General features: G+C 46.8%; 1 protein-coding gene across 5 annotated transcripts in view; it reads left to right on the top strand.

Annotated features, from left to right (window-relative positions):
• The window catches only part of wdr7 (WD repeat domain 7), a 68,514-nt gene that overhangs the window by 24,310 nt on the left and 17,186 nt on the right, over positions 1 to 27,018 (top strand). For 4 of the 5 annotated variants that reach the window (XM_030341436.1, XM_030341434.1, XM_030341435.1 and 1 more), the window contains 6 exons: positions 866 to 1,062; positions 2,390 to 2,484; positions 5,081 to 5,188; positions 7,567 to 7,679; positions 8,084 to 8,207; positions 15,137 to 15,250. In XM_030341436.1, the coding sequence (XP_030197296.1) occupies positions 866 to 1,062; positions 2,390 to 2,484; positions 5,081 to 5,188; positions 7,567 to 7,679; positions 8,084 to 8,207; positions 15,137 to 15,250 (751 nt within the window). The remainder of the gene's footprint in view (positions 1 to 865; positions 1,063 to 2,389; positions 2,485 to 5,080; positions 5,189 to 7,566; positions 7,680 to 8,083; positions 8,208 to 15,136; positions 15,251 to 27,018) is intronic. The other variant, XM_030341433.1, reaches the window with a different exon arrangement.

The following is a 27,018-nucleotide window of genomic DNA, read 5'->3' as shown; positions in this document are numbered from 1 at the left end:
CGTGGACGCATTCTGTAATTTACACCCAATTATCATAACTATCATCATAACCCCTCACCAGCGCTTGGACGGCGAGGTTCTCTTTGAGGGTAAAGATACAAAATAAGAGTCACAAATGGGTCTGTCCATGGGGATATCATGCCCCCCTCCTGCCTACAACTTTAAGCCCATATTTTGGATTGAACTAAAAACGTGTTGTCTCTAGCGCTGTTTGTCCGTTCTGGGCTAATGTAGAAACATGGCGGTGCAACATGGCGGACCCCATGGGAGAGGACCCGCCCCCTATGTTGATTTAAAGGCCTCATGTAAAGTAGAGGAAGCAGGATTCTTATTTTTATGGGAGAATACATACTTATGAATATTATATTCCCGCTAAAACCGTCCCGCTAGATGACGTTCAGTTCTACACACTGCCCCTTTAAGACATCGCCTTTTCTTCAGGGCTTTTACTTTGGTAGTCTGTTATTAGACATTAACATGACTGCACTCTTAGGTATAAAATAGAAACTGCAGTCTCATCTTATATGACAATAAAACAAAACAGTTTTACGTTACTGTAATACAACCTTGTAGCATGCAAACTACATCTTTCCTTACCGCCTGTGCCTTAAAATATTGATCGTGAATCAATAAATGACCCCCTGTCTCTCTCTCTGGCTCCCTCTGTCTCTCTCTCTGTCTCTCTCTGTCTGTCTGCCTCTCTCTCTCTCTCTCTCTCTCTCTCTCTCTCTCTCTCTCTCTCTCTCTCTCTCTCTCTCTCTCTCTCTCTCTCTCTCTCTCTCTCTCTCTCTCTCTCTCTCTCTCTCTCTCTCTCTCTCTCTCTCTCTCTCTCCCTCCCCCTCTCTCCCTCCCTCTCCCTTCCCAGGAGGCCTTGCTCCGTCAGCTGTCCCAGGCTGCCGGCCGGACTCTGGCCCCGGCGGACATCGTGGGTAACGGGACGTACGGGGTGTCCCGGGCCGTCAGCACCCAGCACCTGCTGTCGGTCATCTCCCTGGCCAACACCCTGATGGGCATGACCCACGCCTCCTTCATCGGGGAGCACATGAAGAAGGCTCCCGTCAGGTACACATCACATAGATATGTCTACATGTAGAGCCACGCCTCCTTCATAGGAGGTCACCTGTTAGCTCCGCTGTAATCCGCCATCATCCCTCTTCACTGTCGCATGGTCGTTCTTGTCATTAGAAAACTAATGTGGAAAGTAAGCAGAATAAGGTTGTGCTAAGGGTAAAAGGCTTGATGAGGCTGGAGGTGTCTTCGGCTGAACGACGGCTTCAGATGAAATGTATGAAGCGTAAAGATAAGGCCCAATAATAGAAAGTCAATGTCTGACTGTGGAACCGACCAACAGTTGAAGTTTGACGGTTGTTTGACAGTTGAAGTTTGACTCCAGGCCGTAGCGCGGCGCATCGTACTGCAGTCTGAAAACTGGATTTGCACATTCAAGCTAATGGGGCTGGCCCCCACAGCGCGCTCGCACGCTATTTATCATGATATTACTCCATTGATGTGGGAATGCCCTCCTGAAATCACTGATCACAATAATACCTTTCTGCCATTAAGAGTCCCACGCGTATCAGCCCCGTGCACGCACACATCAATAAACACACATCTCAGCGACGCGGCTGGAATAATGTGAGGGGAAACACTGGAGGGGTGTATTTTTAATAGAGAGGGAGAGACGGGAGCTGGGGCTCTGTGTTTGATGTACAGGAAACAGGACGTGGCTTGTTTCTATTCTGTGTGAAAGTAAAACACTGAAACTTTCCTTCTGCCTCTGCTGTCAGCTCTGGACTGATGAATATTTCACTGCTGCCTCTTTTGCTTTTTGATGTCCTTATATTATATTTAAGTGGTGTGTGTGTGTGTGTGTGTGTGTGTGTGTGTGTGTGTGTGTGTGTGTGTGTGTGTGTGTGTGTGTGTGTGTGTGTGTGTGTGTGTGTGTGTGTGTGGTTTAGAGACCACCAAATCTCAGTGTTGGTATCAATGTTCTTTTCAGAATCCTGTGTTTCTGTCTCTGGAGTAAAACACACACAGTGCGCTCTTTACTCTCTGCCTTTGTGTTCTGAGTGGCAGCTTGTACAGAATGGAAGAAGTTGTGCGAGTTGAAGAGTGCGAGGTTATGGCTTTAACTTCCTGTGCCTGCTCCTCCTCCCTGCTCCCCTTCCTCTCCAATGCGTTCCTTCTCTGTCCTCTCCTCCTCCTCCTGCTCCTCCTCCTCCTCCTCTGTCTCCTCCTCCTCCTCCTCCTCTGTCTCCTCCTCCTCCTCCTCTGTCTCCTCCTCCTCTTCCTCTGTCTCCTCCTCCTCCTCTTCCTCCTCCTCTGTCTCCTCCTCCTCCTCCTCCTCTCCTCCTCCTCCTCCTCACGTCCTCTCTGTGTTCCTGTCCAGACCTCCCAGACCCGGGACCCCTGAGAGCCCCCGCAGGACCGCCTCCAGCGGCCCCCCGCCCTCCAGCCCCGCCATGCAGGCCCAGATCAAACAAGGTAAGGGCCCCATAACACAGCTCGGAGGGCCCCCGACACAACCCGGGGGGCCGGCCGGCCGAACCTATCGGGAACCCGGGGGCCCGACCTGTCGGGGGGCCGGGGGAAGTTGGGTGTCCGGGTTTGTTGGGGCGGCGTGCAAGAACCTAAAGTATGGGTTATTATTGATTATGTGTTATTACGGTTTCCTTTAGTGGAAAGGAAGTACCAAAGACTGCCTCCTTCTCTCAATGGCAGTGTGTGGAGAAAAGGACAGACACACACACACACACACACACACACACACACACACACACACACACACAAGCTGTTGTCAAACGGGTACGGCGGTGCTCCCACCCATTGGTACACGGGGACAAACTGTGACACCAGCGTGAGCACCGAGGCATAAATATCACAATCACTTCCCTCTCAAACCTGATGGGCTGTGTTCCACACCATCAGACAAACCCTCCGACAAACACACACGCACACACACACAGGCACGCACGCGCACACACGCGCCTGCACACGCACAAACGCGCGCACACACGCTTTGCACACACACACACACACAGGCACACACGCGCACACACGCGCCTGCACACGTACACACATGCGCGCACACACGCTTGCACACACACACACACACACACACATTTAGGTAAACACACACACACACACAGCCACATGTGCCAGAGGGAGGCAGCGCTCCACGCGTGTTAGGGGCCCCCAGGCTTTTGTCACGCCATAATGGGGGCCAAGCGTGCCCTCTCATTCACGCCACACGCCCATTCACCGCCCCTCACGACCTGACACACTAGCAGCACGCGTCCCCCCACCCCCCTGCAGGGCTCTGATAGGTCGGTTGGACAGAGCAGTTAGCATTAGCCCAGTGTGTCGGGGGGCCGGGGGGGCCGAGGGGGCCCCGGGACCATTGTCATGGAAATGAGGCGGGGGGCCCGTGGCTGCAGAAGCCCGGCCTGAGCGGGCTGCGCGGGGCTGCAGGGGGAGAGGGTTAAGTGTGACAGGACAAAGGGCCGGGGCTCTTTTAACATCAAACTTACCAGCACACTAGCCTACTTACTAAGCTACTCCCCGACTCTACCTACTTACCTACTAAACCACCTAGTTACTAACCTACTTACCTAGTAATTGACTCATTTACTTACTTACCTACTTACTAACCTACTTGCCTTCTAAACCACCTATTTACTAACCTACTTACCTAGTATTTTATTTATTTACTAAACTTGCCTACTTAGCTTCTTATTAGGCAAGTAACGGAACTTTCTTATTTACTAATTCACTTGCTTACGAGGTAGGTAAGTAGCTTATCTATTTGCTCATGTACGTACTTACTTACTTGCATACTTAGTAAGTTAGTAGGTAGCTTACTTTGTCTTTTTATTGAATGAAGGAACGTCCAGAGAACGGTGTTTCTGTTTTCCACCCGACCCCAACGCTCGAGCCAGCTTGGAGGTTATGCTGAATGATATTAGTTCCTTAAACAACAGTTCTATACTCTTCTCTGTTGCACACACACCATCACTGGATAGTGTTCCTGCGTGTGTGTTTGAAATGAAATGTGTCTAATTAGTGCGGACTATTCCAGTCAAAAAATAACCCTATTTTATATAGTCTGCAATGCACTGTATCAATCCAGTTTACAATGTGAACCACGTTTTAGTGGTATTGGATGACGGTATTGGGGATGAGAAGGTCCTATTAGTGGCGATATGAGATCAATGTGAAGACCTCGTGGTGGACCCCCGCCATATGGAACTTAAGACCACCATTTTGAAGGCTAGCTGGTAGAAATCCACTGCTGATCGCATCAAACTATCTTCCTCTTTGCTCTCATCTTCCTTTCTTTCTTTTTCTTTCTCTTTTCTTTCATCCTTCCTGTCTATTCATCTGATTTATCTCTGTCTTCCTGTCTATTCCGTTTCTTTTTCTTCTCTTCTTTCTTCCTAGCCATCCTTCTTTCTTTCTGTCTTTCTTTCTTTCTTTCTTTCATTCACGGTTTATCTGTTGACACCTGCCTCTCTCGCTCTCTTGCTCTCTCGCTCTCTCGCTCTGTCTCTATCTGTCTATCTTTCTCTCTCTGTCTGTCTCTCTCTGTCTGTCTCTCTATCGGTCTCTCTCTCTCTGTCTCTGGTCTGATGTGTGCACCTGTGTTTATATGTTACATAACTATGCTTGTAAGCCTATTACATCGGTATTAGTTGCTTCAAACTTTCTTTTGAACAATATAAATAGTTTAACTTTAAAGAACTGCAAAAAAAAAAATTTCTGCATTATAGGAATCCTCCTAGTATAAAATGAAATGAGGTAGATTGGAGACCAAACTGTTTACTTTGATAAATACTTGTATCATTTATTTGTGCTTCTTACGCTTTTCTCTGCTCTTTCCTCATCAAATTCCTTTTCCAATGTCCTTTTGAAACGTTCATGTTGTTTATGATCTTCTGCTAACCATTTCTTCCCTGCCTGTAAAGTATGTTCTACATAGACTCTCTTATCTCTCCTGACATCGCCTTTTTCTTTTGGTGTCTTGCGCTCCTTTGCTCCTCGTCCTAACATTGTGACCGTGTCTCCTCTCTTCCTCTGCAAGCTGCCACCACTCCTGCTTCTCTAGGGGCCCCAGTACGGCCACCTCGGGGCCCCTCTGGTGCCCCTAGCCAAGGCCCTGCCTCTCATAGCATCCCCTCAGTCAACGAAGGTACACAGTAGGGACGGGTAGTGCCAGGGACCACACATACGCCTTCATGCTGCTTCCTGCCGCTCCATCCTCTTCTCTCGCCGCTGTTACTCCTTTGATGAGTGTCTTTGTGTGTAGCTCCTCCACCCCTCGCCCCATGCCTCCGTCTCTGTCACTACCGGCCCCTCTCTGGTCCAGTCAGGTCCTCATCTCAGGTGTCCCCTCGCAGCGTCTTTATCCTGGTTTTGTCTCCAGCTCCGTCTGTCTGTCTGCCCTCGTGTTGTGTGCCGTTTGTTGTCTGTCCACCACGGTCTCGTGTGTGCATGCTTGCTCTTTTCACGTGAGGAAAGGCTGTTATATTACAATACTAACTCCTGTCTTCATTGAGCTGGTTGACTCCGTGAGTCCTTGTTCTAGATTCATTAACCTCATATTCCTCTCAACCGTTTCAGAGATTCATCAAATGATCACAGGGGAAATCTTATATTTTTGATGTTCAAATTTCTAGTTTGACGGCGTAAGAAATTTGAATTTAGAAATGCAATATTTCTGTCATTTTTTTTAATTATCTCTAGGTTTGACATGATATTCTCGAAATATATCTCTTTTTTCAACAGGATGTTCATCTTTTGGTGAATGACTGAATCCTTTGTTTTGATCACTGAAATCTTTATTTACATCTGTTGAAAAAGCAAGCCTACTCGCAAACCCCCAGCCTGGCCAGAACTCTAGCTAGCGGCCAGTCGTCTGTAGAGGACCTGTCCACTGTCGGCTGCTGTGGAACTAGAGGTCGATCAACTTTCAACCTTCTAACACCGGAGTCCGGCTTTTAAGAGAATGATCAACCATCTAGCACTGGACGCCACTGACTGATGAATTTGATTGGTTTTAATCCATTGTATGCCGATTTCGAAGAATTGGCTTGAAGGATTGCTCGACTTCTAGTTGTTTATTATAACTTGATGGTGAATGTTTTTAAAATTCTGTAACAAATTCCTGTCTTCTTGTATTTCAAAGATGGAGGTAAGTTTATTGCGGTCTGGCAAAGAAATGTCAAGATTTCTTGCTTCGTCCAGCCTACTATTTAACCATTCATGGTCCATTACATAGACCCAGTGCGGTTATCCCAGTTTACATATATTGATCTGATATATGTTCCTCCAACATCTGGTTTATTTTCAATCTCCATGCATCAACATTTCAGAATGTGTTTCTCTCAAATGTAAGAGGTGGTTGTTCTTCTGTCTGTTTGGTGGACAATATCAGTGTTTCAAATGTATTTAACTCTCAGGAATTAAATAGGAGGTGAAACTCAACACAATATTGTGACATTTCAATGTTCTGTTGTTTTTCTACATAGCACATGTCATGTTAATGTGGAAGCTCCATTCGACCAATGCTAAGTTAATGCTAAGATTGAGAATTATCAAACCAGCTACCTAAAACTAGTGGTTGAGTTAGCCTAGCTGCTACCACAGAATGATGGCCGAACCTCGGTTTGCTCGCTGAGTAATGCTATCAATGCTAATCATTTTGGCTACTATTAGCTATTATTGTACTTGCTAGTGTGGGGAGCATTCCATGTGAGTGTGACGGTGCGTGGACCTGAAAAGAGTGAACGTCATGATATTGTTGACAATATTGTTGCCAGGATATTGTGGATCAAGTCGTCTTCTTTTTGAGTCTTGTCTTCTGTCAGCCCGGAGGATTTCATTTAAATGAATCCTTCAGACAAAACATTGTTTCATCGATCCACCACAGAGCTGGTCGATTTTAAACATCTCTCGGAATATTCTGGATGTACGTGATTTTTTGTTTTTCTTGTGTGTTTGAGTGATGGATGTATGTAAATGTATATGAATTTAAAACAAGAAGCCTCAGTTATCTGTAGCATCACATGACTGAGCGAACGGTGGCTGTCCTCAAGCTAACTGCCAGATTGTAGAGATGCTTGATACTAATTCTGACATGTTTTAATCCCCTTCCAGGGGATTCTCGTTAAACAACGAGTATATGTCGTAATATGTGCCCTAGGCTAGAGCCGAAATTAAAGAGATGTAATTTAAACATTGCACACACTACACCAGACTGTATAATCTTACAGTGCTATTTCTTACCCCTACAAACACGCATGTACTCGCGCTGAGAGCTGAATAGCTTTAGATAATAAACCACAACCCCTTAGTTTAGCCCCTAGCTGCATCCTTATTTCAAAGGTATGTCTTTTTAGTTTGTATATGCACGTGTGTGTATGTTGATATCTCTTGGTATATATTATAAATTCTCTGATATTGTGTGTGTGTGTGTGTGTGTGTGTGTGTGTGTGTGTGTGTGTGTGTGTGTGTGTGTGTGTGTGTGTGTGTGTGTGTGTGTGTGTGTGTGTGTGTGTGTGTGTGCAGGGTGGAGCCAGCTGGCTGCGATGCACTGTGTGATGCTCCCTGACCTGTTAGGGAAGTTCAGACCTCCTCTCCTTGAGATGTTGGCTCGGCGGTGGCAGGACCGCTGTCTGGAGGTACACACACACACACACACACACACACACACACACACACACACACACACACACACACACACACACACACACACACACCTCTATACATGCCCTGTGTATGATGGATGGGACTCGGCTGAGACCTCAGCATACCATATTACAAAAAGTTTGGAGTGCCCATGTATTGCAATTCTGTTCATATTGCTATTCTGTCAACGTACTGTGGAAGCCAAGAACCGGGTTCTTGCATTATTCTTGCACAACATATATTTTCCCATCCCCTAATGTGTATACTGTATGCATGAGTCTAAATCGGTTACTTCCACAAAATCATTGTCGGTCATCACTGACAAGTATAGTTACCTGATGATGTGTTCCTGCTCTGTGCCAGGTTGGCTTCACTCTCTGACACTTTCTGGTTTCAGGTACGAGAAGCAGCCCAAGCACTGCTATTGGCTGAGCTCAGGAGGATCGGTCAATCAGGACGCAAGGATACCATTGACCTGTGGGCCCCCTACCTGCCTCAGTATGTGGACAGCGTCAGCTCCCGTAAGTACTGCAGGCCAGTTATTGAAGTACTGTGAATCACTCTGTACATGTACTGGTACTAGATATGTAAGTACTGATGGAGTACAAATACTGGCACTTAGTTGGTGGGAGGTGGTAGACAGAAGAGAAGATGAGCATCAAATGGTACGGAGAGGAGTGGGTACAGGAACAGAGAGAGCAAGAGGGACTGGGACAGACAGAGAGAGGAAAGGATGGATGAGGAGAAACGGAGAAGGAAAGAGGGATGGGGAGGGGAAAATGGATGAGAGAGACAGCGAGATGGAGAGAGACAGAGGTAGGGAGAGACGGAAAGGGACAGAGAGAGGGATATATTTGAAAAGGGAAAAGGAGGGAGATGGAAAGAAGGATGTGAGTTGAAAGAGCGAGAGACACTGAGGGAAAGAAGGATGCAGAGAACGAGGGACAAAGAGAGGGGTGTAAAGGGAAACGGGGATGGAGAGGTAGAAGGGATGCTCTCAGTCCGGAGACGGATGAAAGTGAGAAAGATGAGAGAGTGTTAAATAACTGCAGTAAAAAGGTAGATGAATAAACAATGTTTTTGAGAGGACACTTGTGACTGTGAGCTCTTCCAGGGGACTGTGTGTGCGAGCGTCTCCTGTCTTGGTGCCCTTTCTGGACTTTGTTTTGGTCTGTGTAGACGGTTGTTTGTGCGTGCGTGTGTGCTGTTGTAGTGCTTGTGTGTGGGAGTGTGCGTGTGCTTGCCTCCTGTCACATCTGCAGTGGTTGCCCTGTGGATGCTGGCGGAGTCGGTCCCTCTGGGGAGCGGTTGTCATGGCAACGGCTGCTGGTCAGTGTAGTGTTACCACGGTATCGCTGCGGGCAGGGATGGTTGGGGGGATGGGGAATGGGAGGGGGAGGGGCTGGCTGTGACCTCAGGGGAGGGGGGAGGGAGGGGGGCAGGAAGGAAGGTGAGAGGGGTCACTGAATCTGATCTTCTCTTTGTCTGTGCAGCGGCAGCAGAAAATAGCACAGCATGGAACACACTGTCTGTAGCTATCTCTGTCTGTCTGTAGCTAACTCTGTCTGTCTGTCTGTAGCTAACTCCGTCTGTCTGTCTGTCTGTAGCTACCTGTATCTGTCTGTAACTAACTCTATCTATCTGTCTGTCTGTCTGTAGCTACCTCTGTCTGTAGCTGCCTCTATCTGTCTGTCTGTCTGTCTGTAGCTACCTCTATCTGTCTGTCTGTTGCTGCCTCTATCTATCTGTCTGTCTGTTGCTACCTCTATCTGTCTGTCTGTAGCTACCTCTATCCGTCTGTCTGTTGCTATCTCTATCTGTCTGTCTGTTGTTACCTCTGTCTGTTGTTACCTCCATCTGTCTGTCTGTTGTTACCTCTATCTGTCTGTCTATTGTTACCTCTATCTGTCTGTCTGTTGTTACCTCTATCTGTCTGTCTGTTGTTACCTCTATCTGTCTGTCTGTTGTTACCTCTATCTGTCCATGTTTTTATGACCGACTGTCGGTCTGTCTGTTTATGACTGTTGTGCCTCGATCTGTCTTCTGACTGTTTAACCTGTTACTCCCTCTCCTCTCTCGGTGTGTGTGTGTGTGTGTGTGTGTGTGTGTGTGTGTGTGTGTGTGTGTGTGTGTGTGGTTGAACTTGAGCAGGGGTGTCAGGATACCTGACACACTCTGCCTTCTCCAGCACTTCTACCGAGCTTCTTAAAGGTCATCCTGTTGTGTGTGAGCGAGAGAGTTGCACTTAGATAGTGAGTTGGTGACATTTCAACAGTGCCTACATCCTACACCCTTCTGCACCAGGCCTGCTTTTAAAGAACTACAGTAGCTGTGAGCTCTGTGGTGGAGCTGTGAGCTCTGTGGTGGAGCTGTGAGCTCTGTGGTGGAGCTGTGAGCTCTGAGGTGGAGCTTAGAGCTGTGGGGTGGAGCTGTGAGCTGCGTGGTGGAGCTGTGAGCTCTGTGGTGGAGCTGTGAGCTCTGTGGGGGAGCTGTGAGCTCTGAGGTGGAGCTTAGAGCTGTGGGGTGGAGCTGTGAGCTGTGTGGTGGGGTGGGGTGGTGCAGGGAGCTCTGTGGTGGAGGCGCTGTAAAGAGACCCTCCATCAGCAGCATGCATGAGTGGGCAGGGAGAAAGCCAGGCCAGGGTTCCTCCTACTGGTGGTCCTCACATGCTTCACAGCTTCTATTCAAACACACTCTTCATTCACACGCGCACACGTGAACTCGTGCACACACACACACACACACACACACACACACACACACACACACACACACACACACACACACACACACACACACACACACACACCTAGAGAGAGTTCATTAAGACGCGTGCACGCCCTCACACACTCCCAGCTGTGTGTTTGTAACCATATGTAGCAGCTGTTGGCTCTTTGACCACAGCAAGTCATCAGCAGTAACTATTTCCTCTCTCTCCACGACTTCTCAATTCACTCTCTGCCCCAGACGCCCCTCCCATATGATTAGTCCTGCTCTCCTTTTTCTTATTTCTTTCCTTCTTTCATTGTACTTTTGTTATTTAATTTCCTATTTTCTTTATTTTTTTCCCCCCTCTTCTCCTTCTGTTTTTCTTTTCTCTTTATTTTTTCTTTCACATTCTGTGCCGGTCTCCCTCACAGCACACCGCAGGGAAGTGTGTGTGTGTGTGTGTGTGTGTGTGTGTGTGTGTGTGTGTGTGTGTGTGTGTGTGTGTGTGTGTGTGTGTGTGTGTGTGTGTGTGTGTGTGTGTGTGTGTGATGTAATTGTATGGGTAGCTGTGTGTGGATCGATGAGCATGGGCCAGGGTGATTTAATGGGCGACCCGCGCTCTGTCTATCAGAGAGAGAGAGAGAAACCAGGAGAGAAAGAGGGGGGGGGGTGAAGGGGATTAAAAAGAGAGGAGGACAGAGAGAGGGGGTGGAGAGAGAGAGGGGTGTGTAGGTGCTTGTTATCTTGACTACAGGAAGCCAGCTGTGGACATGAGAGGTGTTTGTTGTGGTGTGTGTGTGTGTGTGTGTGTGTGTGTGTGTGTGTGTGTGTGTGTGTTTTTCAGTACTGGCCCGTGGTCCGTTGGTGGTGATCGGGGTTATTTTAGCGTTGATCGTTGTTATTATCTATGAATACCTTGTCACACACGTCATCTTCTCTCTCTGGTGGGGTTGAAGAGCCCTGCTGCAGGCTGAACACGCAGACAACACATTACCTGGTCTGTGTGTGTGTGTGTTGATGTGTGTGTGACACCTTGTGATGTATTGTCTTATCCTGGGGGATTCACCACAGCAGTGTATTGGTGTTAAATGACAAAACACAGAACAAGTTTACCTTTCTGTCACCCACTCATCATCTCTCTCTCTCTCTCTCTCTCTCTCTCTCTCTCTCTCTCTCTCTCTCTCTCTCTCTCTCTCTCTCTCTCTCTCTCTCTCTCTCTCTCTCTCTCTCTCTCTCTCTCTCTCTCTCTCTCTCTCTTTCTCTTTCTCTTTCTTTCTTTTTTTTTTTTTTTTCTTTTTGTTTCTGTTCACTTATTGTTTCACTGTCTAACTGTCTCAGAGCAGGTACTCCATCTCACCTTTTTCCCTCATTCTTTCTTTCTTTATTTTCCTCTTTCTTTGATATGTTCTCTTTCTATTTCTTTGTTTCTTTCGTTCCTTCTATCACTCTTCCCCTCCCTCCCCCCTCTTCATGCCCCCCCCCCCCCCCCCCCCCCCCCTGTTGCTGTGTGAGCCTGTCCTCCGGCATGGGGATATCAGCAGGGGATTAGAGGGAGCTGTCTGCCCCAGGACCCTGCACCACGGCGTGGAGCCCGCTGGCTGGGTGGAGCGAGGCACGGGGAGGAGCTGGGCTGGGCGGATGGAGGGAGAGGTGGTTGCAGGGAGAGATATATACCGGGGTGGATGAAGGAAGAGATGTATGGATCGATGGATAAAGGTCACTACTCTGTTTGGTTCAGCCGTGGTCATTATTGGTGTGTGTGTGTGTGTGTGTGTGTGTGTGTGTGTGTGTGTGTGTGTGTGTGTGTGTGTGTGTGTGTGTGTGTGTGTGTGTGTGTGTGTGTGTGTGTGTGTGTGTGTGTGTGTGGTAGTTATTTAACAGAAACTAATAACAAATGACGGATTCAAATGTTGTCCACACAGTCTATGTTGTTACTTTGTTACCCTGTGTTTTCGTACGATGTAGTGTTTGTATGCATGAACATTTTCCAAACACTTTTTTCTTTTTAGACTGTGCTGGTGTGTTTTAAACATGAAAGAGGTCATCATACACACGCGCACACACACACACACACGGACGTACACACTTAGGGGCTGGCAGTGAACTGAACACAGACATTAACATTGATATGAATGGTGTGATTGATGTGTATAATAATACTCCATCTCCAGCTGAATGGTCATGTTATCAGAATTAGCCTTGGGACGGTGGTGGGGGAGGGGGTGGTATCCCACCTTCAACCCTGGTCCCATTCATAACATCCCCTGTCTCTTCCTCTGGGGGAAGGAGGAGGAGCAGGCAGGAGGAGGGGGAGGAGGAGAAGGAGGAGCAGGCACGGGGAGAGGTGGAGGAGAAGGAGGGGGGTGGAGGAGCAGGCAGCAGGAGCAGCAGCATGTCCAGGGGTCCTAACTAGACAGGGAGTGAGCCATGTGTCATCACTTATATGACAGGGTTGACCTTGAGCCTCCAGAGGGGCCAGCACCTCCTCCCTCCTCTCCTCCCCCCTCTCCTCCCCCCTCTCCTCCCTCCTGCTCTACTCACCCACCTCCCTGTCACCCTTCCTTGATTTTGACCCTTTCTCCCCATCTTTCCTACTCTCTGTCTATCTCTCCATCGGTCCTTCCTTCATTCCCTTAGCTCCCTCTGCATGCTCCTTCTCCTCTTTTCTCTCCATCTTTCCTGTCTCTCCTTAACTCTCTCTGAGTTCCCCATCAGTCTATTCTCATTACACTTTGTACCAGTGTTTCCCATCTGTTCCCCACAATCTCTTTTTCGGTCTTTTTGTGTCTACGTATCTCCTTCTGCCCATCCTTTGTAGTTTTATCAATCGTTTCCGTTTTGGAGGAATTGCCTTTAGTCTTAGAAGTGTGAGTTGTATCATTATATTTACAATAGTAGTGGCAGTATCAGTAATTGTGTTATTATAATTATTTCTGCAGGTACCATGTAATTAAATAGTTTTTAGTATGAAGTTATGTGTACAATCTATTTTCCATTCATGAAACCATCCTTGTCGTACATCTTTATTTGAAATAGCATTAAACTCTTTTTACTTTGAAAAAACCTTTACATTACAACATATTTCAATGCAAACACAATTAGGTTCCCAACGAGTAAGTGAGTATGAGGATACGTTGCTTATCTTAGGATGTATGGACGTTGAAACAGTGTGGTAGGCATGAAGAGCGAGGCGGCTCCCATCAGGGGGGAAGTGAAGGTGGAGATATTAAAAGATAATGAATGGCAATCGTCTCCAGACCTTTACCACCGAGCCTAATGCAACTCGTGGATTTATCTCCTCTGCCGATGTCTCGGGTAGAGGTCTCTATGTGTCTTCCTTTCTCAATTCTAATCCCTAACATCCCAGGCTTTGACCTGAACATGGCACCCCATGTTGCTAGGAGACATGGGTCTTAACCCTGGACCCAGGCCGTTGGGTGGACAGTTATGGTGAAATATAACGCCAGGCCTTCACTGCAATTACAGCCCCGTATCAATTCTGTTTTAATTAACTTTAATCACCTTCTTTTCATCAAGGTAATGATTAAGCCATGCAATCCCTAACCTGCAATGATATTGGGTGGGTGGGTGTGTCGTGGTGTGTGTGATGATGATCTGTCTGTCTGTGTGTGTGTGTGTGTGTGTGTGTGTGTGTGTGTGTGTGTGTGTCGATGTGATAATTCTATCTTTATTTATTTCCCTTGATTTTCGTGTGTGTGTGTGTGTGTGTGTGTTTGGTATTAGGTGTAACTGCCAGTGCTGGGTGAGCAGGTTAATTGGAACATGCAGCTCAGTGTTAAGCGGGATTCATCAATTTAATTACTTCTCCCCCAACCCCCCAACTAGCGCATGCCCCTACTCCTTTCACCCCCATTTCCTACATGTTCCACACATACACAACACACACGTGTAATTACACATACCCATATATATTATAGACACACACGTACATGAAACACATTCATACATGATACAGACACGTTTGTGTGGTTGTGTACTGTGTGTGAGAGGTTATGTGTACCTTTTGTGTAGCGCGTGTCTTTGTGTTGTGGGTAAGTCTGCAAGCCTCTGTACGCATGTGCAAGTGAAGATGGGAAGGAAGAGGTAGAGGGAGCATGTGTGTGTAATTCATTCATTAGGATGTGTTTAAAGAGATTAGCCAAGCGTACGCTCTCACATTTTGGTGCTTAATTCATTAGCCCAGCTCTGCTAGGTTAGCGGTGCTCTCATTAAGCAGAGCATTAGCCTAGCGCCATTCATTACAGCCACCACTAATGAAAAGCCACAGTTAATAGCCAATGGATGGATAAGAACTAAATGAAAACCCTGAATAAAGGTTGATGTGTGTCTGTGTGTGTGTATTTTAATTCTCTAGATAACAGAGGGGGATATTCAACAAACCTTGATTAGCTAGTTAAAGTTGTCTCATATAGTATACACAAACACACAGAGACACACACCCACGCGCACACACAGACACACACAGTAAATTACCAATTTTAGTTTTGAACTATTTGGATCCTCTGCAGTCTATAATTTTATATTATTGGCTCTTGACTGAAGTTTCAATTTCCATGTTGTTAATATTGCTGTTCTAGATATAACCACACCCAAATTTGAACGTAATCTTTATTGAACTCCATTTACTCTCTCTCTCTCTCTCTCCCTCTTTATGTAACCACTCCCCCACATGTGTCATATTAAAACTATTATTCATCGTCTCTCTCGCTCCTTCCCTCAGCTGGAACAACCACAGAGCCCCCCCCGCCGGCCCCGCCCCCAGTCGACTCTCAGCCAATCGAAACCAAGGCTTCCGAGGAGGAGCTGGATGTGACTGACGATGACATCACAGCAGGTGGGTGGACGGTTCATTGTTTGTGATTGGTCGGATGGTTCTCTCAATGTGACGGACGGTAATAACTGATGGATTTCAAAGGCCCCTGTTTCACCACCAGGTAATGGGGGGATTACCCACTCCTACTTGTGATGTCACTCACTGGTAGATTGTAACTGTTTCGTCATGGATAATCAACATAACACTTGGTGATGTTTTAGATGATGCCATTGACAAATATGAAATAGAAGTCATTTTAAGATATTATAAAGCCTGGCATATAATAAGCATAAGTCTTTATTTTTTCAGGCATTATTTGGATACAAATATTTCATTGTCTAATTGTTTGCGTTGGTGATTGCATTGAACCATGTATTATGTAATCACGTTGTTGGGCTGGATGTCCATTTTGTCTCTCACTGGCGCTATGATCACTGGTGCCAGGTTGAAAGGCAGGTTGTGGTCCGAGACAATTCAGACAAGTTCCACTCCAACAGTACAGGGTCTAATGTCTGGCTCAAGAGCCTCTTAACCTCTGCACAGAGAATACCACCTCTAGAGAGAGTGTGTGTGTGTGTGTGTGTGTGTGTGTGTGTGTGTGTGTGTGTGTGTGTGTGTGTGTGTGTGTGTGTGTGTGTGTGTGTGTGTGTGTGTGTGTGTGTGTGTGTGTGTGTGTGTGTGTGTTGTGAGACCTAGCACATATCTGGCGTGTATGAACTGTAGCCTGCATGGTGTTAAAAGCAGATCACACACACACACACACACACACACACACACACACACACACACACACACACACACACACACACACACACACACACACACACACACACACACTCTAACACACACTCTCTTCCACTCCATTTATCTATTGTGTCATATCTCCCTGGCTGATGTTCACAGACAGTCTCATGGTTCTCTATGTAGACTCTATTTCTCTCCCTAACTCTCCCCCCTCCCTCCCTGTTTCTCTGTCATGGCAGTCCATCATTCCTCTCTACTCATTCTTCAAATATTGACAAAGGTTTCTGCTTTCTGTTCTCATTCTTTCCTTCCTTTGTTCTTGTCCGTCTTTTTCGTTCTTTCATTTGTTTCTTTTGTTTCTTTTGCTTTCTTCCCATAACATTTCACAGAGCAGAATTATTACAGAAGTTGCTGTCTGGGACTAATACAATACCATCTAATATCTTTAATCTTAGGCCAATATTGAATAGTTAATAAGATAACCATTATCCATGCATAGATTCATAGCCTGGCTATCGAGAATGGTACAGACTTATAGCTATAGAGAAAGGCACAAACTCATCGCTGTAGAGAACGGTAAAGACTCCTATATAGAGAACGTTACAGACTCCTATCTATAGAGAAAGGTACATACTACAAGCTATAGAGAAAGGTACAAACTCATCGCTGTAGAGAAAGAAAGCTACTGACTCATAGCTATAGAGAACGGTACACTCCTATCTATAGAGAAAGGTAAAGACTCCTATCTATAGAGAAAGGTAAAGACTCCTATCTATAGAGATAGGTACAGACTCCTATCTATAGAGATAGGTACAGACTTCTAGCTATAGAGATAGGTACAGACTTCTATCTATAGAGAACGTTACAGACTCCTATCTATAGAGATAGGTACAGACTTCTAGCTATAGAGATAGGTACAGACTTCTAGCTATAGAGAAAGGTACAGACTCCTATCTATAGAGATAGGTACAGACTTCTAGCTATAGAGAAAGGTACAGACTCCTATCTATAGAGATAGGTACAGACTTCTAGCTATAGAGAAAGGTACAGGCTCATAGAGGAGGGTGGGGGTTAGAGTGATAGAGGATCGGAGGGTGAGAGAGGATTGGGGAGGGGGGAGGATGTTGACAGTCTATCAGTCAGTAGTCAAGGTGAACACTTTACTGCCGGTTGTTTGTTGCCACGGTGATAGACCTATCACCTCGTCTCAGAACCATCTCCCAGTCACACACTTTTGCCACAGGAAACTACTCTGAGAGTGTGTGTGTGTAGGTGTACATGTGTGTGCATGTGCGTGTGTGTGTTATGGCGTAATGATGTCCATAGTGGTGTCAGGGGAGGTCATTAGGCATTTTCTTCCAGAAGCCTTGTTCTCGCGCACACACACACACACACACACACACACACACACACACACACACACACACACACACACACACACACACACACACACACACACACACACACACACACACACACACACACAGCTCCCCATCTCTCTTCCTGCTCTCCGTCTTCTCTCTGGAGCAGTGTTCCCTTCATCTTTTAGTTTGTTACATCACAGCAGGGGGGGGGATGTCTCCTTAATAACTTGTTATTAATATTTCTGTTTTACATCAGCGGGTGTGGGACCAGGTTTATTAGCTAGAGGAAGTTAACCAGACATAACCAGTGGACGGATGGATAACTCGTATCCCTTCTGCCACTCGGGTCATTTAAAATGTGAAGGTTGTTGTGAACGCCCATGATTGGACTGATGCTATGTAGCTGTTGTTGTTTTTATTAGATTTATATTATCATTTTTATGCTTTATTAGAGTGCGATAGCCAGGATGGTATGGATGAGATAGGAGAGGACATGCAGCCATGGACCACGGGCAGGAGTCAAACCCGGGTCGCTGAGCTCAGGACTGGGCCTTAATGCCCCCCCCCCCCCCCTCTGTAGTTGTTGATGTGATTCTGTTGGTTCTGCAAGGCCTTTCTGTGCGGTGTCAGGTGGAAGTGCATCTGGCGTTAGTGGGCCGGTCAGAGGTCACGATGCTCCTCACCCCAGGAGAGTGTGGAGAGGGGTTCTCACGGAGGAGGCGTGCTCTCCCTCCTCCTGCAGGGGACTCAGATCTAGAGCTTAAGACATGCCTTCTCACTGTGGTTATCAGCATGTGAGGGGCTGAGGGAGGGGGTGAGGGAGGGGATGAGGGGCATTGGTGAGGGGGAGAGGGGTACTGGATCTGAGGTCGTCCTCTTAAGGGGGGGGGGGTGACACCTCACAGGTAGTATTCTGATGCTATTCTATTCATTCAAATGTTAGACTATTATTGTTATGTCAGTGGTAGATAATATATGAATCAATCAAACGGACCAAAATAGCATTACATCACATAAAATACTGGTCCTGTGTTCATTTGGATTGGAATGGTTGTTATGATGGAGAGAGAGAGAGAGAGAGGGAGGGAGGGAGAGGGAGGGAGAGAGAGAGAGAGAGAGAGAGAGAGAGAGAGAGAGAGAGAGAGAGAGAGAGAGAGAGAGAGAGAGAGAGAGAGAGAGAGAGAGAGAGAGAGAGAGAGAGAGAGAGAGAGAGAGAGAGAGAGAGAGAGAGAGAGAGAGAGAGAGAGAGAGAGAGAGAGAGAGAGAGAGAGAGAGAGAGAGACCGACCTTTCTTTCCTTCTTTCTCGTTGTTTTTTTTATTTATTCTCCTCTCTTGCCTTCTCTGTTTTCTTCTCTCCGGTCCTTTCTCTGCCCATTGCCCCCTGTCCAGGAGCCGCAGAGAAAGAGGTCAAAGGGCACAGGTCAAGCTGACCCTCACCTCTCGGTGTCATTAGCCTGTCCTGATTGGGTTAGCTGAAATGCTAGCCTCTTGTGCTAATCTAATATGGAAGCCTGGAGAGGTCATTTGGCATGAGGCCGCGGCTTGGATCACATTCGGCTTGGATCACGTTTCTCTTTAGAACGGATTCCCCTCACGTGGGGCAATATTACAATATTGCCTTTAGCAATATTGTCTGATTGCTTCTCCTGGTATTTCTGCTTTATTGGTAATTGATTGACATATATTTATATTCTTATAATATACAATTGTGTTTTCTTTGAATGGTAAGTATAATTAGTTTAGAGAAATGATTAGTATCAAGACGATTATCATACCTGTAGACAGACACACACACACACACACACACACACACACACTACTAAGTACCAGAGTAATAACATAGAGCCACAGCTCTGAGGGGGAACTACTGGGCACACTGTACTTGACATCATATTTTATCTTCTCTCTGCTCCCTGCTCCCCTCCTGTCCTCCTCCTCCTCAGTGGACCTGACAGCACTACCCCTGCATACGCACGCACACCTGCATGCATACAATCACACACATGTAGGAATTGTGGGGGCATTGATATTGTTCAGTGTGTGCTGTGTGTGTTTGTGTGTGTTTTTTTACGCACACATGCACGCTTTGTGTCAGGATTTATGAATGTGTCACAAAGACAAAGCACTGGCCTTGGGCCTACACGTGTGTGTATATGCATGCGTGTGTTTTTTTGATCATGTTTGTGTGTGTTTGTGTGTGTGGGCATGTTTGTTATCATGTGTACGTGCAGGCTGCCCATTGTTCAGGTCCACTGGGATGTGAATGTGTTTATTCAGCAGCCCAGGAGATGCTTCATAGAGTAGCTTATGACAGGCTCACCTTGCTGTTAAATAACAGTCCTACCCATAGAGCCAGACCTCTATACAACTATAGAGCCACGTAGTCAAACCTCTATACAACTATAGAGCCACATAGTCAAATCTCTATACAACTATAGAGCTACGTAGTCAAACCTCTATACAACTATAGAGCCACATAGTCAAACCTCTATACAACTATAGAGCCAGACAGAAAACGATAGAGCCACATAGTCAAACCTCTATACAACTATAGGGCTATATAGGCCTACCACTACTCCACTATAGAGCCAGACGGACAGCTATAGAGTACTATAGACAGACCACTATAGAGCCCTATAGACAGACCACTATAGAGCCCTATAGACAGACCACTATAGAGCCCTATAGACAGACAGACCACTATAGAGCCCTATAGACAGACCACTATAGACCCCTTTAGACAGACCACTATAGAGCCCTATAGACACACCACTATAGAGCCCTATAGACAGACCACTATAGAGCCCTATAGACAGACCACTATAGAGCCCTATAGACAGACCACTATAGAGCCCTATAGACAGACCACTATAGAGCCCTATAGACAGACCACTATAGAGCCCTATAGACAGACCACTATAGAGCCCTATAGACAGACCACTATAGAGCCCTATAGACAGACCACTATAGAGCCCTATAGACAGACCACTATAGACCCCTTTAGACAGACCACTATAGAGCCCTATAGACAGACCACTATAGAGCACTATAGACAGACCACTAGTGTACTGATTTGGCTGTTCCCTTCCAGCCGTCATCCGTCAGACTTTATATCAAGGTCTGAAGGCTAGCTGGTATCTGGGTGGGGGGGGCGCTACGTTGTCTTTCTTTAGCTGTGTTTCCGCATCATGTTGCTGGGGCCGGGGTCTGTAGACGCTCCATGGACTGTCTCTAATGGAAACCACCAGAGGAACCACAGCCGACGGGGTACGGCTGCCGGTAAACCCTGGATAAGGAGAGGGCCGATGTGGGAAGCATTACGGCTCTCCGTCCTCGGCCAACAGGGAACCATCGGCCAGCAGCGCTAAGCTCACCCTTTCCCGTCCTCAGACACAGTGTCTGTAAGGGTTTAATCAAACCTGTGTAGTGGGCTGGCCACTTTGGAAACACATCGGTTTGCATCGTCGTCTGGAACCTCCGTCTGGCACTCGCAAATGAGTTTACCTTCAGAAGAATAGAGCCGTAGCCAAAAGGGAGCCAGAATGGGGGCCTGGTGCTGAGTGGAGGGGGCCGGGCACTGGGGGGTCTCCCCCTGGAGGCCGCTTCATTGTCTCACTGACCTGAGACTAAGCCATCGCCCTCTATCTGACGCATTATGGAAAGCATGCATTGTCTGTGTGCCGGCTGGACTTAAAGAGGAATCCTGTATTTACTGTTGATAACGTCAGAGTACCATGAGGTGACTGACAGAAGGAACGGAAGGCACAGGGAGTAAGAAAGACGGAGAGAATGAAAGTTTAAGAAAGAAAGAAAGAGAGAAAGAAGAAAGTGAAACAAAGGCAGGCTCCTCTCCAGGTGTCTTTTACACAGAGCTGAGAAGGACAACACCAATGGGTCTGCACCTGCCACACACACGCACACGCACGCACGCACGCGTGCAGGCACGTGCAGTTACACACACACACACACACACACACACACACACACACACACACACACACACACACACACACACACATGAGCACACGCAGTAACACACACACACACACACACAGTAACACGCACACATACCCTAACGCACACACACCCTGACATGCTCGGCCAGGAAGCAGGAATTGAATTAAAAATCCATCTGAAGAAAGGGACATTGAAAATGAATTTTTGGAGCAATGAAGGAAGAGAGAGAAAAAGCAAGAGTGGGGGTTGGGGTAGTGTAAACATACTGAATGTGAAGATGGTTTCATGGACTTTGGAGGGTCAACAATAGAGATGATGAATAACAAAGTATTTTATTATTAGCACTAATGTAGGGTGGATGGTTGCATTATTGAACTTGTGTAACTAGTAGCCACTAAGTACACACACACATGAACACACAGATTATTGTCCATCTCTTTATCTCCTTATTCTCTGTCTCACCTTCATAACTCTTTCTTCTTTCACATTCCTTTCTTCCATTCATTCACAATCAGCTCACTTATTTGTTGTGTGTGTGTGTGTGTGTGTGTGTGTGTGTGTGTGTGTGTGTGTGTGTGTGTGTGTGTGCGTGTGCGTGTGCACACGCAAGCCATGTTCAAACAGTTGATCTCGAAAGGGTCTCTACCTCTCTCACTATATCTCACTCTCACTAAATTAAATGCAATAAGGCTTTATTGATATGACATTTAAATGAAAAAAGTGTTGCCAATGCATGGAAATAAAGATGATTGATGATAGATAATGTATCAAGTGCATATATTACAAAATTGCACGCACACAATACACAGACGTATTGGAAAGTACGAAGAAACAGACACACGATTCCCTGTTACTTCTCCCCTCTTTGTCATTCCCTTTCTTTCATAAGGAACCATTGCTTTCTCTGTACCCTGCTGATATACAGTCCCCAGCCAGCTGGCCTGCGTTAACACGTCCCCCAAGTAGGAGTTGTTCTGTCTGGTCTTTTCGGAGGTTGGGAAAATCCGGATTTTCACCTTTCTAAATGTTGAAGAATCGGTACGTCATCATACATGGTCCAGTTCATGAGATGGTGAGACCGTCTCTGCTCCACCCGTTCCAAACGGAGGCATGATTGTGTTTCAGTCCAACCCTTGCTGAGCGCGTTGGGCAGGGCTGCTGATACCTCCGTATCAGTGCTTCTCCTTGAGGACGTTGTGTGTGGGGGTCATAGTTGTTGTATGTATGGGGGGTGTCTGGGTGAGGCGCTGAGGAGGGGTAGGGTGGCAGAGTGAAGGGGGGGGTGGGTGGTTGAGGTGGGATGGGGGGGGTGAAAGGGGTTGGTTCTCTGCATGGCTCATCCTCACGCCTCTTTAAATCTAGGGTAGGGTCTATTTTTAGAAGCATTTCTTTTTCATATTTGTTGAAATTCTCTTGACGTCCCGACAGCAGGAATCAATAAATCAAAATGCTCTGACAAAAATACGAGATAAATCCGGTATCAGTGGCTTTTTGCAGGCCTGTCATTAGCCCGCTCAGTCTGTTTTATTCGGCCTGAATGAAATGAGTGGTCAGCCTGACTACCTGTCATTCTGCCTATCTACCCGTCTACCTGTGCTCACCCTGCCCATGCTCTCACTGCACATGACCGCAGCCTCCACCGGGCAGACCTGATGCTAAAGCCAGGGAGCTCGGCGTGAGTTTGGGGGACAGACTTTGGAGGGAAACCTGGAGGAAGGGCCGGGTTCCAGAATCCAGTCCACCAGTCCGGTTTCTACAAAGTTTTCAACTCACTCCCACTTTCCCCTCACTCAGACAGACAGAAAAGCAGACAGACAGACGTCCATCTCTTTATCTCCTTATTCTCCGTCTCACCTTCCTCACTTTTCCATTCATTCACAATCAGCTCACTGATTTGTTCATCCTGAGTGAACAAGAAACCCTCACACTTCTACTCCTCTTCCTGTACCTGTACCTTTAAAGGTACCTGTACCTTTAAACTCTAGCGTTCCATGTGAGCACTCAGCAGTGTGGACGAACAGCGTCCCTGTGTGTGGACATTTAGTCGGTGGGTCGGTGTGTTGGTCTCCACCTCAGCCTCCTGTGGGATTGGCTAATATTTGGCCGGAGGAGTTGTGTCACTGAGACACGGCGCACGCCGCGGTAATAATAAACTGCTTTATTAAGAAGTGTGTGATGGGCTGTCGCGTGTTAGAGTTAAGAACATTAGCTCCTAGTCCTTTATCTCAGAGAGCCACACCGCCCTATAATATCAGCATCCCGGAGCGTTTAAAACACACACACACATTTAATAAACCCAGTCTCAGCCCTGACGAATTCACATCAGTGAAATCACTATCAATATTTATCCTACATTAGCGGCAGCAGCAGCAACAGAATTAATAATTGATGTGTGTGTGTGTGTGTGTGTGTGTGTGTGTGTGTGTGTGTGTGTGTGTGTGTGTGTGTGTGTGTGTGTGTGTGTGTGTGTGTGTGTGTGTGTGTGTGTGCGCAGTTGGTGAAATATGTTTAACCTTCATGGACTCCAGCAGCCCCTCCAAACCTGTTCCTGATCCGTTTAACTGACCCCCCCACCACCACACACACACACACACACACACACACACACACACACACACACACAGCACCAATCCTAGTACTTTGTTTCATGAAACTTTAATCAGTTTTATTTCTTATTTCATTAGTCAAGGTTTCAGAATGTCTTTGTCTGTTCTTGGAGTGGAGGAGTCCATTTACAGTTGCATTTCTTTCATGTTTTTATGCTTACCGTCTTTCCTTTCCTATTTTATTTGTCCTCTTCCTTTCTATTATTGATCCCTACCCATCCCTCCCTGGTGATCAGTTTCTAGTATAGTGGTTATTAATGGAGGCGGAGCTCTTAGTGGGAAAGAGGTGCATGCTGGGAAAAACGGATCTACCCAACGTAGGACTTATTGAAGGTCTACCCAATGACTGTAGGGCTTAGTGAAGATCTACCAATATCTGTAAGGCTTATTGAAGATCTACCAACGACTGTAGGATATAGGGAAGATCTAACCAATGACTAGGACTTATTGAAGATCTACCATTAACTGTAGGGATTATTGAAGATCTAGCCAATGGCTGTAAAGCTTGGTGAAGATCTAGCTAATGACTCTAGGGCTTATGAAGATCTAGCCAATGGCTGGAGGCCGATTGAAGAACTACCCAATGTCTGAAGGGGTGAATGAAGAATTCTTCGACGATGACCATGCAGTTTGTTATCCTCTTCATCACCTTATATTTTCTCTAATTGGCCCAAATCAGAGTCAGTTCACCTCTAAATGTGTTGAATCCAAAGTCTGTCTAATTAAAGTGTGTGTGTGTGTGTGTGTGTGTGTGTGTGTGTGTGTGTGTGTGTGTGTGTGTGTGTGTGTGTGTGTGTGTGTGTGTGTGTGTGTGTGTGTGTGTGTGTGTGTGTGTGTGTTAGTAAAAGGAGTGGGGTATCGATAGACATTTCATGCAAAACACTAGGCCACTGTCCAACTATTTATGTCTATTTTCTTCTATCTGTCGATCTCTTTCTTGTCGCCTGACCAATTACGGATTGTACCACCAGATACATTATTCATATCTTCAGATCTCAATAACCCTCTATACTACAGAGGGGGATCTGAATAACATATCTGATGGTGCATCTGCCTTTAAGTTTTATTTAAAAAACCAACCATTCCTCTGTCTGCTGAATAATACAGCTCTAGTTTGTGTCCCCAGTGTTTCCTGGGACGTTGTCCAGTGATGTTTTACTGGGATTACAGCGACTCTACAGGTTGCATTAAGGCACCGTGCCCTTTTAATTTAGTCTTTCCTCCCTGGATAATCACATTTCATATTTTTTCCCTCTATCCATCCTTTTCTTTTAAAATAAAAATGTATGTGAGGCAGGCGGGGCCCTTTGTCTCGTCCTACCCTGATTGGATTAAGTTTGGAAGGGGGCTGGGACTAAACACGATTTAGTTACAATGGCATTAAAATGGATCCTCTAGTGATGAGGCTGGCAGATCGATGGGCTTCAGAACCCATACGGTCCCCAAGAGGAGAGGGGGGAGGAGAGGAGGCTGGAAGGGGAGGAGGTGAGGAGGGGAGAGAGAGAGAGAGGAGAGGAGAGGGGGGAGGAGAGGAGGCTGGAAGGGGAGGAGGTGAGGAGGGGAGAGAGAGAGAAAGAGAGGAGAGGGGGGAGGAGAGGAGGCTAGAAGGGGAGGAGGTGAGGAGGGGAGAGAGAGGAGAGGGGGGAGGAGAGGGGCTTGAAGGGGAGGAGGTGAGGAGGAGAGAGAGAGAGAGAGAGAGAGGGAGAGGAGAGGGGGGAGAAGAGGAGGAGAGAGAGAGAGAGGAAGGGGGAGGCTGGGAGGGGAGCAGGAGAGGAGAGGAGGAGAGAGAGGGGGAGGAGGGGGAGGGTAGCACGAGAGGAGGAAAGGAAGATGGTTGACTTGCGGTCGAGCCTACTGGGAAGTCGGCTTGCCTGTAGTGGGAACCCAGACACCAACACGAACGGGGATACAGTAGACACCGGATTATCAATAGAAACATGGATACCAGTAGAAACCTGTCCAACCCTGGGCGTAGGTAAGGGACAACCTCCTATATCATGGGTCTCCATGTCCTACAGGGGGGAGACATGGTGGACTGAACTTCATTGAACAAACGCCATAACTTTTTATGAAAATTATATTAAATAAGTGATTGATCAGCTTGATGTGTGGTGGGAAGCTCAGGAGGTTGTGGTTGGCACTTGGCAATACACCTGTCTCCATACACAACCCCTGTGTGGGCGGGACCAACTCTGGGAGAGATGTCATTGGATGAACTTCAGGTGGATGTGGTCTGAAGGGGAATTTATTGTGTTGTTATTGGTTCATGGTTCTGTGCTGTGACCCAGTTAGTTACACTCACACACACACACACACACACACACACACACACACACACACACACACACACACACACACACACACACACACACACACACACACACGCACACGTACACACACACACGCTCTCTGCTGTGGTCAGTTGCAAAAGGAGCTTTTGTGTCCTCTGGTCTTTCACCAAAAGACACCTGAAGAAAGAGAGAGAGGCACACACACACGTACACTTATTTATATATATTCCCCTTCCATCCCTCCGCCTCTCTTACTTGTGTAAATGTGAACTTTTTAGGGATTCTGCTGGTAGAGTCCATCTGTAATTCTGTTATCTACTGGGCCAGTCCAGCCTGAGGGATGGATGCCATCTGTAATCCATTTATCAGCCTTCGCCTTCAGGCCTTCTCCCACATGACAGCTGGCCCTTAGCAATCCCATTATTCACCTGGAGCTGCACTGGGCTGGAACATACACTCACTAGCTACATGCTGCACACCCTGTTGTAGGCCTGGGTTCATCAAACTGGATATAGCCTAGCTACATGCATACATCCCCCTGCTGAAATGCTAGTTAACCACCAACACTGTGGCTAAATGCTTCACGCTCAATATTACGAATTACACCAAGAATGACTGAAGGAAAGGAAGACACAGAAGGTAAAGAGAGGGAATTAGACGGGGAGAGGTAGTCCGGCACACACATGCACGTGATGTTTTCAATGGTTCTTTATCCAAGGTGTGTAAGGACCCCTTGTCCCCTACTGTGACACACACACACACACACACACACACACACACACACACACACACACACACACACACACACACACACACACACACACAC

Source organism: Gadus morhua, chromosome 19, assembly GCF_902167405.1.
Source record: "Gadus morhua chromosome 19, gadMor3.0, whole genome shotgun sequence".
NCBI classification, from domain to species: Eukaryota; Metazoa; Chordata; class Actinopteri; order Gadiformes; family Gadidae; genus Gadus; species Gadus morhua.
This window is presented reverse-complemented; position numbering and strand designations above follow the sequence as displayed.